The 17572-nt window shown below is 39.9% G+C and overlaps 1 protein-coding gene across 2 annotated transcripts in view; it reads left to right on the top strand.

Annotated features, from left to right (window-relative positions):
- Positions 1 to 11943: 11943 nt before the first annotated feature.
- The window catches only part of LOC117296858 (protein lin-28 homolog), a 28906-nt gene continuing 23277 nt past the window's right edge, over positions 11944 to 17572 (top strand). The window contains exon 1 of one of the 2 annotated variants that reach the window (XM_033779942.1): positions 11944 to 12470. In XM_033779942.1, coding sequence (XP_033635833.1) covers positions 12455 to 12470 — 16 coding nt within the window. In that variant the 5' untranslated portion in view covers positions 11944 to 12454. The remainder of the gene's footprint in view (positions 12471 to 17572) is intronic. The other variant, XM_033779943.1, reaches the window with a different exon arrangement.

The raw sequence follows: 17572 nt of genomic DNA on the forward strand, positions 1-17572 counted from the left end.
TGACAGAAAATAATGTTTAATTCTGAGAAGACTTCAGTCTTGTCAAAAGAGCATGTAAGAGCCAAGTCCAATTGTGAAACTTTTCTTGCATCACTAAGATGGGCTTCTGGTAATACACAAACCCGGTAAGACATCCACTTATTATGTGACGAACAGGGCCCATTTTCATCGAGCTGCTAAGCACAAAAATTTGTTTAGCATGAAATGTCTTCATTGATAAAAACAGGATTACCAACCAAATTTCCATCTGATTTTCAGGATAATCAAAGAACTGCCGAATACCAACCAGTAACAAGCAAAATGCAACAAATGGAAATTTGGTTGGTAATTTGTTATCCAGTTTTTATCAAGGAAGAAATTTCATGCTAAGCAAATTTGTGTGCTTAGCAGCTCTATGAAATTGGGCCCTGAATACACACAAGTCTCATCCACCCAACGGCTGTCCCGTTGACGGGCTCAACACGGGTTTAACACTCCGGGCTTAAACACTCCCAATGGGAGACTTTTGGACGCTAGGGGGCAGCAGACTTATCGGGTTAATTTCCATTGTTTATGTAGTTCTGAGCCTGCGCACATTACCGAGAACAATGAATTTTACCTGGTAAGTCTGCTGCCACCAAGCATCCCAAAAGTCTCCTATTCCTGTCTTGAGATGAGACTACATTTCTAATAACAACGCTAAGTTTCCTATTGGAGGATCATTTCAAAAAGGGAAAGAAAGCCTGAGTTCCATATAATTATTACGTCAAAAAGTGGTGCACTACGTAATCTCCTGGGCCCAATTCCATGGCTCTGCTTACCGCTGAATTCCCCGCTTACGTGCAAGCGCCGAATTTCTGCGCCAGCCTTGTAAGCGTAGAATGCCTAGTAACGTGGAGTATGCACGTGCAGCAGAAGCCAAAATTCGCCGCTAACTTGTGAAATATGCTTGCCGTAAACACATATTCCGTAAGCGCCGATTCTGTGCTTACGATAAGCAGAGCCATGAAATTGGGCCCAGTGCTCAAGCCGGGAATTGGCAGTTTACAGTACAAAACCCCTCACTGCAGTGTAAAAAAAATACGCAGGCCGGGGAGTGCTCCTTTAAGTAAACTTGACCCTTTTAATCCTACACCATGCGAAAAGTTCACACAACGGTATGTTATAATGTGTGTGGTGTGTGAATGGACCGTAGTACGTGCGCCATTTATACGTAGTACATTTGTATGTGGTGTCATTCTCCGCGCGTTTTGTGACCCTTACATGTGACCTATATCTTGCACTTCCGTAGTGTTAGATTTATAGTCTGGTGCCTAGATGGATAGATCCGGTTTGTGACGGTTTTTAAAGCACTAAAGGCACCAGAGGTGAGGTTTACCCGGTACTGCGATATGCTAACCACATGGGAAGAGGCAAGTAATACACTGGGGGGTCGGCACAACCATTACTAAAACAAAGACATTAATGAGATACACACAAGGGCAAGGTTTCATAGGGCTAATTCGATTTGGCTCACACACGTTGTGCTTAAAAGAGTTTAGCAGGATACCGCTCAGAAATAGTGTAGACACGGTCTTTTTGCTGGTAACTTCATTCAGGCATAGAAGTCCGGTAAGAATAAAGCTACTATTAAATAGTAATTGTGCTTTAAAGGCAGCTCTATGAATTCAATGGGTCCCGCAAGAGTTGACTTTACTTTAAATTTATTCGAGTTCCTAATGACTGTTAAAATTGACGAAACCCTATGGTCTCGTTCAAGGCACACAACAACATTCGCCAAGTGACTTTGTTTCAAACATGCCGCCACTTACAGACAACGTCATCAAGTCTTGCGATGACGTCATTCGAGAAACATGGAACGTGAACTTTGTGATCAAACTGGGTCGAAGGAATGTTTTCTTCGCCGCGCATTCTTAGAATAAGAGTTACTCCCTAGTAGTGAGCGTCAGAAAATTGTGTTGTTAAAGGAACACGTTGCCTTGGATCGGACGAGTTGGTCTATAAAAAGCGTTTGTAACCCTTTTTTATAAAATGCATATGGCTGGAAAGATGTTTTAAAAGTAGAATACAATGATCCACACAAGTTTTTCTCGAAATTGCGTGGTTTTCCCTTTTACTGTGCGAACCAATACGGTCGGCCATTTATGGGAGTCAAAAATTTGACTCCCATAAATGGCCGACCGTGTTAGTCGACGAGGTAAAAGAAAAACCGTGCAGTTTCGAGGCATGTTTGTGTGGATCATTGTATTCTACTTTTACAACATCTTTCTACCCATGTGCATTTTATAAAAAACGGTTACAAACGCTTTTCAAAGACCAACTCGACCGATCCAAGGCAATGTGTTCCTTTAAAACCTCACGTTTTTAGCGTACGTGAACTTACCATCTTCTTTTTACGTCAGGTATGCTGATCCTGATGTATAAAGCGTACCATAAGCAAGCTCCTGGATATATCATGGACATGCTCAAATTAACATCTCAACAAAGACATCTTTTCGTTCGTCTACCTCATGCTCCCTTTTTGTTGTGCCGAGAACTCGCTAATCAACTTTTGCAGAGATCATTCTCTGTATATGGCCCCAAAATGTGGAGTAAGCTTCCTACACCGATCAGAAATACCAGCTCACTCACCTTATTCAAGACACTCCTTAAAGACACTGTACACGTTTTGTAATTGTCAAAGACCAGTGTTCTCACTTGGTTTATCCCATCATAAGCATAAAATAATAACAAGACTGTGAAAATTTGGGATCAATCGGTCATCGATTGTTGCGAGAAAATGATGAAAGAAAAAACACCCTTGTCACACGAATTTGTGAGCTTTCAGATGCTTGATTTCGAGACCTCAAGTTCTAAATCTGATGTCTCGAAATCAAATTCGTGAAAAATTACTTCTTTCTCGAAAACTACGTCACTTTAGAGGGAGCCGTTTCTTACAATGTTTTATACTATCAACCTCTCCCCATTACTCATTACCAAGTAAGGTTTTTTTGGCTGATAATTATTTTGAGTAATTACCAATAGTGTCCACTGCCTTTAAAGCTCACCTGTTCCAGCAGGCTTACTAACCATTCAACTGTGCCTCAGCGCCTTAGAACAAACTCTTGATTTTGGCGCTCTTCAAATGACCTTTGATTGATTGATTGATGTACGTGCATACGTAATACAATAAGCCCAAAGAGGTGACGTCACCTAGAAACAAAACAATCTGACATTCACAATCACGTATTAATTTTGTGCTCGAGTAACGTGCATCTAAACCTCCTCTATCTAAGTTTTAAACAAATCTACTAAGTTTAAAAAAATTGCATCAGAAAATAAAAAAGTAGGTTCTGAAAAACAAAATCATTTTCATAATTTTTTAATTTTTTTATTAAGCCTGGGTAAAACTTTATTAGGGTACGAATTCACTTAAAAGTACGAGTTCACCGGGGTACGAATTTACTTGGGTGCGAGTTGACTTGGGTACGAGTTGACTTGGGATACATATAATCCGAGTTCCTCCCAACAGGTCAACTCGTACCCAGTCAACTCGTACCAAGTAAACTCGTACCATGCAAAAGTCAACTCGCACCGTCTAATGTACGTTGTAATGCAGATAAGAAGTTTCTACTTGTGATTGGCTTCCCTGTTTTTGTATTACCCACCGGTAGAGGGGGCTACAATGACTGTTTTGGCAAAGCCGTATGTTGGAGGCTGACTCGGAAGGACTTGGCTAGTTTGCAAATTCGGGTCGAAACTGTTTTTGATACATATGTTTTTCTGGTACATATCTCTCTTCTCCAGTAATTAGTGTTGCTGGGGTCGATTTCACAAAGAGTTAGGACCAGTCCTAACTTAGGACTAGTCCTAGGAGATCTACAAATTGCATGGATAGTCCTAAGTTAGGACGAGTAACTGACTCGAGATAAGACTAGTCCTAACTCTTTGTGATATCCACCCCTGGCCGTCTAGTTATTAGTCGTTACGATAACTCTTAACAAAATAAACGTCGCCATATCAAGACTAAACTGTCCCATACCAGACTCGTACCTTGAAACTGGCAACAAATCTAGGGAAGGTGTTCCTTGGAAAACCCTGGACACCATTGGTAATGACAAAGACCAATCTTTTCTTGGTGTATCTCAACATATACATAATATAACAAACCTGTGAAAATTTGATATATTGGTTGTCGAAGTTGCGAGATAACTATGGAAGAAAAAACACCCTTGTCACACGAAGTTGTGTGCTTTCAGATACTTGATTTCGAGACGTCAAATTCTAAATCTGAGGTCTCGAAATCAAATTCGATGAAAATTACTTCTTTCTCTTCAGCAGGAGCTGTTTCTCACAATGTTTTAACTATCAACCTCTCCCCATTACTCGTTACCAAGTAAGGTTTTATGCTAATAATTATTTTGACTAATTACCAATAGGGTCCACTGCCTTTAAAGGCACTTGACACCTTTGGCAATTACTCAAAATATTTTTTTGCTTAAAACGTTCTCGGTATACTAACGAGCAATTGGGAGCTGTTGATAGTATAACATTGTGAGAAACGTCTCCTTGAGAAAAGGGTAATTGCTCACTCAAACTTTAAAAGACTTCAACCCTAAATCCTTTTACTAGGCATCTGTAAGCACAAACGTTTGTGCAACAAGGGTGTTTTACTTTCTTTGTTCTCTTACAACTTAATGACCGATTGATTATAATAAATTTTCACAGATTTATATTTCATTTTATGCAATTTGGTGGGATCATACACCAAGTGAGAATATTGGTCTTTGACAAAATACCAAAGGTGTCCATGCCTTTCAAAATTTGGCAGGTGGTAGAATTTGCAGCAGTCACTGCGAGCATAATGACCTCGCAAAAGGCACATCAACAGTTCAGCTAATTATAGGATCTTTTGTGATGGAAGGTACATATTTGGGGGAAGGTTTTTAATACGAATGGCGTCTGGTCCAATAATCATCAGAACTGTGTTAGGAATTGTTGTTTGACCTGATTTTTCACACTTTAAATTTCTTTTCCTTTTTTAGAGATTATAATGTGAAGTCACTTGACAGGGGGATTATTATGACAAAAAAGTATCCCAATATTAGATATGTATTTAATACGTAATAATCTGAGGTTATTTATTTCTTTTTTCACGAGACCAAATGTACCTTTAAACGTGGATGTAGAAACAGAGTTATTCAAATTTGCAGTGCAGACATTTTTGGGATTGTATAATATGGTAGAGTTACAGATAATTGTTCCGCACCATTAAGTTTGGAGTATTGTGGCAAAACGTGAATGGCTGAAAATACAGCTGTACAATAATTGTGTCTCTTTCTGAGGCATGTGTGGATCACAATAAGAGAACCATTTTTATGGCATGTAAAGTGGAACTTGTTTATCTGGACTAAGCTTTGTGTGGCAAACCACTGGGCCTTCTCGAAGCACGGTTTAAGCTCAGGCTTTGGCTCCACCATCAATGTTGGTTTGCCACTTACAGAGACCATCTAACAGCAGGTGCAAAATCCATGGTTTCGAAAATGACAGTGTCCCCCGAATTGCGAATACTCATATTTTTGGCATAGGCTTCACAATTTCATGCTAGAAACAAGTTGAATACGTCTGTTGCATTGGTTTATATGTGTCGAAGCATTGCTGATGTTACCAGAATGTAAACTGAAACTGGAACAGTAAACTTGAAGTAAACCTCCGATTTAAAAATGTCCATTTTGGTAGAAATCGAACAACCGTTTAACTTTAAACCGCTTGAGGGCGCTACAGATGTGGTTGATAATTGTTTTACTGTTAAGTTGGGTCAACAGGGGCCGATTATTTTGTTAAGGATGATTATCAGTTAGTCTCTGCTGCTGTCGACAAAAATGGTTTTGTGCGAATTTGGCCGTGCTTCCGGATTGACCATTCAAGGAGAGAGAAAAACTCAACCAAGAGGATTGCTGTCCTAATGAACGGAGGGATGGTTCATCTCTGGAAACTGTCTATGGTTGAGTTTCGGTCTCAATTAGCATTATCATCAACAAGCTGTGTTCATTTATTGTATAGTCAGATAAAAACCAATCTTTTTAATACCGCTTTTTAGCTTTGTTGTGTCTTCTTCTATGGTCACCTTGCCAGTTAGTTTAGAATTTTAGCATAGTTAGGGTTAGAGGCGTCTGTCTCCTGAAAAGGTCAAAACATTACCGATGCCAGCAGAATTAGGCCTATGTAATAAGTAATTAATTAGTTCTCTGTTGGCGGGAAAGACGTATCCCCATACTTTTGTTTGGGCTCTGGCCTGGTGACCAGTCCTTTTTTCTTTGTCTTTTTCTTCTACTCTGTGCTTTTTAACAAGTGTTCTGCGCCTCTGATCATTTTGTATGTAAGGGGCGCAATATAAATTTTAAATATTATTATTATTATTATTTCAGATGAAGTCCTCCTTGTGCAAAACGCATTTTCTTCTCTTTCTTGCTACTTCTAGCCCTTTCTGTCGTGTTAGTATGTTTGGATGTCATCTCTCCATCTTCTCCTGTCTTTCTCTCTTCGAGGGAGCTAGACTTGACTCAAGTCCCAATCCCGCTTGCAATCGCCAGAAAACTATTGTATTGTGATGCTCTGCATTCACCACCCCATGTTCTCGGGACCACTACGTAGCTACATTTTGACGGCAGATATCATTAGGTGACCTCTCGCACAAGAACGGGACTTGAATCAAGTCTACGAGGGAGCATGTTTCGCTATCAACGCGACAGACATTCTTAACGACTCATCCACAAGTCTTTCATAGTCCGCTGTGTGTGTGTTGATAATAATTTGGGTTCCGTTAAATCCATGCCCAGTTATACAACAAACACATAACATGTACATACCTGCAATTCCTGCCTCGAATAACTTTCGTTTGAGGATGATTAGTCAGCCACTCGTGGTTTTCCTTGTTCCTTGGACTCGTTTACCTTCAAGGTGCAATCATTGCGAAACTTTGGGAAACTTTGGGAAAGTTTTTGTTGGCACGGAATCTGACGAGCTTAGTACCGAACGGCTGTTTTATGCTGTAATGCAAACTTTCTCTCGTGGAGGGTTCACCCGGTAAGCGATACAAATTGGACGTGAAGTAGTTATTTCGTGTACAATGAAAGCTAACCCTTTAAAGCAGTCATTATTTTGTTTACAAAAGTTAATCATCGCAGCAGTATTTTTATTTGTGAGACACGCAACTTCTTAGGAGAAAAAGAACGAAAAAAAGAAAGAACGTAAAACCCAAATAAAAATGAAACAAACGATCAAAGACACAAACAACACATCCCGGCCAAACAAACAGTTTTATCGTAATAGGCCACTTTTTCATTACGTACATATTTTGTTTTCGCTGGCAAAACCAAGAGTCCGACACTAGTAGTCACGGGTCTCAATATAAAACAAAATCTTACATAAAACAGTCGTCGGCATGCCAGAAACTTGCATGAAGTAAAAGCGAAAGTACGGTAAGTAAACGAACCTCTAGCCCACGTACCCTTTTCATGTCATTTGGGGGTACAAAACACGATACTATTTTGTGAAATATTGTAAACAAGTAAACAAATCAACGATATAAAACTATTTTTTACATAAGAGGATAATATTATAACTGTCCCACCGTATATCAAGATGTGACAAATCTATCGATTGTATGATAATGAAGCTTTCAATACAAAAATGACACTAAACATTTACATTATGTTATCATGAAAGTTGCGTTTCGTTCTTGCATGAACAATAGTTCTTTGGATTTAATTTGCAGAGGGAAAAAGAAAAAAGAAAAAAAGAATTAAAATCTATTGCGTTTACTTTCAGAATTGACCCGGAGCCGGGTCCCGGTGGGGGTCCTAAACCGGTGTTAAATAACATCGCAGACGCCGAGTTAAATTTCTCAATTTCTTAACCAGTCTTCGGGTCAGTTTGATCTGGATTTGGGCCAGGCCCCCGGGACTCTCCGGAATACGGGTTCTGACCCAGAAGTTGTATAGAATGTGTGCTTATAGATACATTGTACAACCACGGACGTTTCATCAACCTGGACTCAGTAATAAGCATCTCGCTCCCTCTAACAACTTCGACGATGCAAACGTCAATTTTTGAATATTGATAAACAAAAGAAAATTATTTCAGTATCTTAGTCCGAGTGAAACAAGAACCCGCTTGTTTACCCCCTCTATAGTTAAACCACTGACTTCATCACCGATTTGTCTTTGTTTTCCCAGTCAAGACTTGACCAGTCTTATCAAACATAAGTTTTAGATGGAGGAAAAACATATGTTGGACGGGCAGCACTTGTGCCCCCATGACGTCGGTTTCCATTTACGACACCACCAATGTAGAATAACTTGACCTAAAACCTTTGACAAGCCACAAGGTTACCAAGTTGGAGAAAGATGGAAATGGAACAAAAAGGACGACCAGTGCACAGGCAGTGAACCTACTGCATGCAATGACGCACAGAAGAAAGAACCAAGACTTGCGGTGACCGTATTGCCCGCCAAAAACAGATTCCGCCTGCAAAGCGCGCGTGCGTGTGAGTGAGTTCAAAGGTTATGAGCGCGGTCAAAGGTAAACATACTGGTCCACATCACTGGGTAAACAGCCAAAGTTCAGGTTAATTGACCCCGGGGTAAACAGCCTTAATCGAGGTTAATGGAGCTCGGAAGTGTGGAAAATAACTATACGCTGGTTTTTAGATGTACCACTGCTGGCTTGAGAACGTCATGCGAATCGGTAGTGGAGCTAACTTTAGAAGGGAATGTCCCAGGGCGCGGAGCACCATGGACTTTTTTCCCAGGCCTATTCCCGTAGTGTGCCCCTGGCCCCTCTCTATTGGTAGTTGGTGGAAACATTATTCAAAGGAATGAATTCCAGAGGGAATAATTGGAAAATTCGGGTGTGTGGTTTTGCTTCCCTTTTTTTGCAGTCTCCTCTGGAATGTGAAAGGGCAGTTTGACCGTAGTGGCACTGGGGTCAAGTTCTATAGGCTACAATGGTTGCCTGCCATATAGTTTGTTTGCAAATGCCAAATAAAAGTATGATGCATGCATTGCATAGTATGTTAGCAGGTTTCGTTTCAGCATTAGGAAGCCTCCATGGCTTCGTTCAGCCACTCACAGTGGACAGGGCATATTTTGCTGAAGTGAAGGAGTTATGTGTGAAATCATATCATTTAGCAAAAACGATTTTATGTTATAATGTACACAATTATTAGCAATAAATAGTTAATGGCCTGACGTTTCGACCCTAGGCTAGCAGAGTCTTTCTCGAAGGTTAAAATGGTCATTATTAACTTTCTTAAAGGAACACGTTGCCTTGGATCGGTCGAGTTGGTCTTTGAGAAAAGCGTTTGTAACCGTTTGTTATAAAATGCATTGGGGTAGAAAGATGTTTTTGACTCCCATAAATGACCGACCGTGTTAGTTCGCAAAGTAACAGGAAAACCACGCAAATTCGCGGCAAATTTGTGTGGATCATTGTATTCTACTTTTAAAACATCTTTTTAACCATAATAATGCATTTTATAACAAACGGTTACAAACGCTTTTTATAGACCAACTTGACCGATCCAAGGCAACGTGTTCCTTTAAATACACTGGACACTATTGGTAATTATCAAAGACCAGTCTTCCCACTTGGTGTATCTCAACATATGCATAAAATAACAAGCCTGTGAAAATTTGAGCTCAATCGGTTGTCGAAGTTGCGAGATAACAATGAAAGAAAAAACACCCTTGTCACACGAAGTTGTGTGCTTTCAGATGCTTGATTTCGAGACCTCAAATTCTAAATCCGAGGTCTCGAAATCAAATTCGTGGAAAATTACTTCTTTCTCGAAAACTATAACATAATTCAGAGGGAGCCGTTTCTCACAATGTTTTATACCATCAACAGCTCCCCATTACTCGTTAGCAAGTAATGCTCTATGCTAATAATTATTTTATTAGTAATTACCAATAGTGTCCACTGCCTTTAACCTTCGAGAAATATAGGTCAACAAGTCAGGCCAGTAACTATTTTTCTGCATGTATACCGTAGTAGGTCATTTTCGTTGGTGAGCAGATTGAATCAGCTAACTCTATTTTCTCAACATTATTTAGCATGCGAGCATAGATCTTGTTCATCTATACACTGCAAACTGGGTGTTAAAATGGCTGTTGGTATATCAAGAGATAATCAATTAACACTGGACACTATTGGTAATCGTGAAAGACTAGCCTTCACAGTTGGTGTATCTCGACAATTATGCATACAATAAAAAACCTGTGAAAATTTGAGCTCAATTGGTGGTCAAAGATGAGAGAAAATAATGAAAGAAAAAACACCCTTTGTCACACGAAGTTGTGTGCTTTCAGATGCTTGATTTCAAGACCTCAACATCGAATTCTGAGGTCTTGAAATCAAATTCGTGGAAAATTACTTCTTTCTCGAAAACTACGTTACTTCAGAGGGAGCCGTTTCTCACAAAGTTTTATACCATCAACAGCTCTTCCATTACTCGTTACCAAGTAAGGTTTTATGCTAATAATTATTTTTTAGTAATTACCAATAGTGTCCACTACCTCAACAACACCAACGTAATTGTGATGACAGAAATAAGTGTTATTCTAACAGTAAAATGTTCTCTGCTGGCAAAAAAAAAGCGCCATGTTTTACATTTTGACTTTTTTGTTATACATGTGACAACACCAATGGTATCCAGTTTATGTTTGATGGTTATACACTAACTATCCATCAATAGGTTTGGGCAAAGAAAAACTACAAAAAAAACCACACATATTTTTCAAGATGTTTTCAGTCGAATATTGCTGAAACTGTGTTTTCAGTTTAGCTGTTGAGAAAGACTCTGTTAGTGTTATAGGGTCGAAACCTGAAATCCATGCCAACCACCGGTCAGTGTGGTCGATATATGAAGCTTCGTTTGCGAGGGCCGTTTCACATTTTGAATTTAGGTTCAATATTATCATTGACAATAAGGCTTACATTAAGTTCTTAGACCTTGTTTTGACATGGACGTGGTTTGAACATTGATGTGCATTTGAAAAACCTACAGGCACATTATGGCTGGAAGTTGTTTAAAACTCAAAATACACAGCTAGGTGGAGTTTGCAAAGTCTTTGCTAATCAAACATGACAACCAGCCATAAAGTATAAATCATTGGGAAGGAAATGGTAAGTATTTCTGCTTTTCGTATATATTTTTTTTTACAAGTGATGATATCTCCATAATTATTATATATTTATTACCAGAAATTTCCCTTTTATTTACCTGTAATCTCTGATGAAAGAGTGTTATCCCTAGTGAAATGTGACTTCCTGCTATAAAGTTCTTTAAAAAAAACAATACCTTTCCAATAAAAGATTAATATGTAGATTGGTCAAGATATATTCATAAACTAAAACAATGTTACTTGACCCCTTGACCGAACTTAAGATATGCACACATGCACACAATGCCTACATAGTAGAATCGATATTATATGTAAAATTGGTAAAATTACAATACAAGTTCTGGTATATATTCTTTCTGATAACCTGATTAGTTTCAACCACAGAGGGTTCAAAAGAGGGCATTTTTAAAGAGTCTACCCTTTCTAGGGCAACAAACTCATTACGACATGCAGCAGCAATTATATAGGAAGAAAATACACCAAGTACAATTACAACTTGGCACACTGTGTACATTTTTCATTAGAGGTCAACTTCTCCAGCAAGTTCACTGCCGAATATTCATGAACCCAGCCCTACCGCTCCCTTAAAACCCCATTGTTAACCCACCCATGGGTACACAGTGTACCCACCGCTGTGACCGCCTTATTGTCATGTCCGGTTCCTTTTGAAAACCTTTACTGTTAATTATTTGGCCAATAGCTTGACCGGAACTTGGTGGACGTACGGAAGGCACAAATTGAACATCTGCGTGTAGGGGTAGTGTGTGTATGTACCGTGCTGGAATAACAAAAAGAGGGGTACTCTTATAGTGGAATGTACATGTGCTTTGTATTGTATGTATACGTGTTCCCCAACGCTGAACTGACATCACGTGTGACCACTAAGAAAAGAATGCTATGGCAATTTGCGTATGAACTTTATATTGTACACAGTTAGTACTACTAGCGGCGTGTTATATAGTGGCTAATGTTGTCAGCTGTTTCACACACACTGTATAAACTTCGTATACACGATCGAGTAGTCATACATTTTTCTACCACAGGAAGTATAGAACTTGAGCTTGACAAATTGAAACCCCAACTTTGCAGAAGGACTTTATTTCGATTCCAGTGGAAGCCGATAGGGGGGTGGGGAGATAGGGGAGGTGATACTGGACCCCCAGTCCGCAGAGTGAAGAGTGAAGGCCGGTTCGGACCATCCAACACCAGGCAAGGAAGGACAGTGGTGGTGTGTTGAGTGGCGTGGAATTTGTAGTACAGCGACATCTACTGAACATCTGCAGGGGAATCCGTGGTATCCAGTATACAGCATGGCTTCAAGACCAGGTGCGCTTTTATCCATAAGTTTACATTCTCATACATTTTTCCATGCCATAGTTTGTGCCTAAACATCCCTCCACATGTCTAAAAATTGACTAACACAACTGAACTAAGACAGTGCGGCACTAGTTTCACAACCTCTACCACCAGTGCTTTGTTTTATAAACAACAAACGTGTACTAAATGTTATTGCTTTGCGATTGTGTTCTCGTCGATGCCCTTTTCTACGGGTAGAGTAGCTAGCTCGACCATCAAGCATTTTGACCGTACATACACCGAAGAGCCACGGGCAACCTTCCAAAATCCGAAGCTCGAGGATTTTGTCTTGGCACCGCACCAGGGATAACAAATTTCCACGGTGAATGTCACGACCGCAGCCTTGCTCGCTGGGCCTACCGCAACCTGAGCGGATTATGACCCACCGATTTCACCACGCCGCTGCGGTGGTGGTTTGTTTCTTCTTGCTAAATATAGCCGTGCTGTGGTCAAACCAGTGGACATGACCTAATTTTGTTTTGAATTAAAGATTTCCACCGTGGATTGATTGGCATGGGATCTTTTTGAAACTACGGCTTTTGATTCGGGCTCTGACTCTGTTTTGAAATCCCGTACAAAAAAGTGCCTGTACTTCAAAATTACTGAAGAAGCCCAAGCTCATCTGAAGCCGAAGAATCGTTGTTTCGAAAAAAGCCTCACTTCGAAATAGATAAATCAAAGCTTAAAACGGATTAGTCGCCATGGTCGTGGATGAAGTTTTATTTAATATTTTGTAATGTTGTTAAGCATTTGGATGAAAGGAACACCTCCATGGTTGACTTTCGATATCAGTCCAGTTTACATTCAGCCACCAAAAACCAGCCATAAACCAAAATAACTTTCATTCAAAATGAGTAGGATTTGAAAAATTGCATGGTGAAAATACAATAATTAAGGTATGCGGTAACACCGTGTAGGCCTAACCTCTAAATGAGTTGCAATGGTTCTGCAACGAACAGTATTTTTTTGGTTTCAACTCGACGTTTCGATCATTTGAAATGTTAAAACCACCACAGTGTCAGACCATGGAGGATTCCTCCAATCCTCCATGGTCAGACCGTTGCTACCTCCATGGTCAGACCATGCCAGGTAACAACAAACTTTTATGAGTTTTGTTTAAAGGTGTTTTTAAATTGTACTGCAGTGTAGTTTGTGAGAATGTAAAGGCTAGGCTACTCCGAGAGCAAAGAACGAAACTCATAGTTCTATGAGTAGTGTAAGGCCGACCTAACCCAAATAATATCCAGCTACTGCCGTTTGTCCGTTGAACTACCTTAGCTTGCTTGTGGTAGTAAACATTTTTGTCAAGCCAAGCCCTCCAACGGTTTTCCACAGGAATGGACAGCATTCTCTGCCGACTCCACTCCTAAAAAGTCACAGATAACAGCCATTCAACAGGTTGAATGCTTTCAAAAAACTTTCCACTCATGAGAGTGTGGTATCCAGTATTTATTTTGACTGTTACGGAGCTGACGTTTGAGCTCCAAACCGCTCTTTGAAAATGTTGATGAAACCGCAACAACAAGAACCTAAAATGTTACATGGGTTCGTCCATGGACCACACCTTCACCGAGCGGTGACCCTATTTCTGAGCGGGCTACACGGACCGCTGAGCTACCCTTCAGGTAGCCATGGCACTTCGCGCTCCTTGGACTACCTACGGTTATAAAAGCCCATTTTTTTCCTCCACACTTCTCGGATTTCCGAAAACGGATAGGTACAAAGGAGTCTTTAACAATGGTATGCACACCTTTACAGTTGCATCGTGCCGGTATATACACTATGTGTATTTTAACATCGCCACTTCAGTAAGGGGTGACTGCCTGGAAACGAACAAGTGTGTTTCAACTTTCAGCAGGAAATGAAATATGCAGCAGTTTTTTTTTACACGTTTTTTTTTTTGTGGCACTGGCAGTACCACCTGATTGTCTAAACTATGCCTAAGCAAACAATAGTTCGTTTTAAACTCTGTGGCAGCGAGGCAATACTTCAAACTGACCTTTATCAGTTGTCTTAAGTTGTTTCTACTTTGACCATACGGTGTTCCAGCCTTGCCCTATCACCTTACCTTGACCGATGGAAGTGGTCGAAGGTCGGGCGGCTTAAATTCGGAATGTGACCCTTCCCTTAAAGGCATATATGGACACTATTGGTAAATACTCAAAAGAGTTAAAGAGCTTAACAACTAACTAAACGGCTCGTGCCCGTTGCCTTTAAGTATTATTTTTTGTAAACACTTGTTGTCCTATTTTAGCAGGTGGCCCAGTGCTTGTTCGGCGACCATATAATGACCATTGCAGCGTGTTTTCACCATAGCCAAGAGAAAGAGGTTGTTCAAAATGGCAGCGTGTATACATGTGCATTTAGTATATTATGTCGACCCCTTATCAAAACACTCGTTCATACCCTTCACTAACGGTTTTTAAATAACCCATCATTTTGAAAAGCTCAACAGCGACAGTAGAATGGGAATGGGATGGTTATTATGGGACACCTAAAGAATATAAAAGTAGATATAGCTTCAACAATGGATGGAATAAGTTACAAGGTTTTTCTGTAAACCCCAAAACCAGAAGTATTTGGAGCATATCTTTGGCAATGCAAGCGAGGAATTCGACGAGCAGTATATCATACATCGAGCTCACAAAGGGCCCTTTACTCTTGGTTCGCGCAGTTAACGAAAACCATTGCACACACGGTTCAAGGACAAATGCCACACCGTTGATGGTAAAACCAGTTGACATGGATACTTTTTTACTTACACCAACCGAAAGGGATGACCACAAACGCCGGTGGTCTGTAAAATGTTTTGTTTAAAGAAAAAAAAAATCCGGTCATGCATATTGAATGGTTCATTTTAGCTGAATATTCTTCATCATTGTTCAGTCATACCTCATATACAGTGGTTGATTATTCAATGTGTTTTACCAATTCTCAGACTTGTAATTATACAGGTTAAAGGCACTGAACCAAGTGGTCCGCTGGCCAAATGCAAGTAAAAAGCATTGACACAGTTGGTAATATTATTGTCAAAGACCAGTATTCTCACTTGGTGAATCCCAACTGATATGCATACAGTAACAAACCTGCGAAAACTTGGGCCCAATTGGTCATCGAATTTGCATCGAATAATGAAAGGAAAAACATCATTGTTGCATTACTTTGTGTGCTTTCAAATGCATAATAAAATGTTTTAGGCCTGAAATCTGTTAATACTTGGGTGATAAACCAAAAACTACGTTACTTCAGAGAGAGCCGTTTCTCACAAAGTTTTATACTATCAACAGCTCTCCATTGCTTGTTACCAAGTAAGGTTTTATGCTAACAATTATGTTGAGTAATTACTAATAGTGTCCAGTGCCTTTAAAGAAGAAAAACCCAGGTCATGAACAGTCAATGGGTCAATTTGGGTGACCCGAGTGGCTGAATATTATCCATCATAGTTTTGAAGCTTGCGATAGGATAGCAAGCAAACCATCGCGAGAGTGACCTTACAAAGTGGTTGATTAACAACGTGTTTTACAAATTCTCTAACTTGCAATTCTACAGGTTTAAAATGCACTGATGTTTGGTAATTATTCAAAATGTACAGTATTAGCATACAACTATAAACTAAAACGAGCAATGGAGAGCTGTTGATTGAAAGTATAAAACGTTAGTTTCTCAGTTTAACCGTTTTGGCCCATGTGTTTGTGAGGAATTTTGGGCCAGCTAAGTTTAGAAAAATGGGATTATAGTGAATTTTAATCATCCTTGATGTACATGTAGGGTACATGTAAATGATGATCTTTCCCCGGCTTACTGTTTCTGGAATATTAGAAAACAAGATTCTACAAAAACAACAAGTTTTTGAAAGTGGCAGTCTTTTGAAAAAGTAAGAAAAATTTGGCATGAGCACGCCTTTTTACTCGACCCCGCGTGTGGCTGCTTTATACCATGTCACCCGAACGGCCCCGACACGCCGTGTAGAGATCGCAGAGCCCCAGATCGCAAAGCCCCGCACACTTTGCATCACACTTTCGGGGAACTTGTTCCCCGTTCGGAAACGACAATTCCAAGGAGGTCGTTGCAATGTAGCTATATTTCCGGCTCTGTAATCCCAGTTGATGTTATTGGTTTATATGTAAGTAATGCAGATGCTAATTGGCCTCATTATTAATCCTTTAATCTCCCCTTTTAAATCCGGCTTTACCTAAAGGTGTATCCAAATTCAGCTCAAACTGGGGTTCGGACTTTTTTAGATAGTGAAGTTTGTCCAGGCCGCTGTGTTTGGATTTCCATACTGTGTTCCTCAGTTTCCGTATGTTTTCCTCCGATTTTCTTTCCAAGTCTTCCGTGTGTGTCCGGTAATCTTTTTAAAACATAAATAAATGAAAATGTTGTGCATAGTTTTAGGACAAGACAAAGTGTGCATGCATTATCAGGATTGGTAATATTATCGAAGACTTGTTTTGAAAAAGACAGTGAACTATGACAGTGAAACCTTGCTGTTTGTAAAAGCTTTCCCGGTTACTGATCATTCAGATAATTACCGTCTGAAATAATGTCTTAAGTTGAGAAAATAGCTTTTAAGACACATACAAAACTTTTCGCCGCTGCTTATTCCGCTTTCGGAAGTTTAAAAAAGCCCAATATGGATGTTCAGAGAATACCCTGACGACGGAAAAGTAAAAACGAAATCGTTGATTTCGCAAAATTCGTTCACCGGAACTTTTTTTAGTGAGTGGCAATGCATAGATGGCCAACACTAAAACAGGACCAGTGGAGTCCATCATCCCGTAGAAATGACATTTTTCAAACATGGATTAAGGCCTAAACAGTGGTTTACAATGGCCTTCAGTATTGCAATTGCATTCGTTCAACCCCCATGTCATATTAAAATACATCTCCATAATTATTGCACGTCAACAGTTCAGCGAAATAAGCTGGTGCGTAAAACACTCGATCGAATATACGATCTTTAGAAGGCTTCATGCCTGGAACCTTTCTCAGACTCAAATTTGTGTGTGGCAAATCATCAGGCCACTGCCACGGTTGCCCCTTGTCTTGGCCATAGTGCCCCTTCAAAAATT

Source organism: Asterias rubens, chromosome 11 (genome assembly GCF_902459465.1).
Source record: "Asterias rubens chromosome 11, eAstRub1.3, whole genome shotgun sequence".
Classification (NCBI taxonomy): Eukaryota; Metazoa; Echinodermata; class Asteroidea; order Forcipulatida; family Asteriidae; genus Asterias; species Asterias rubens.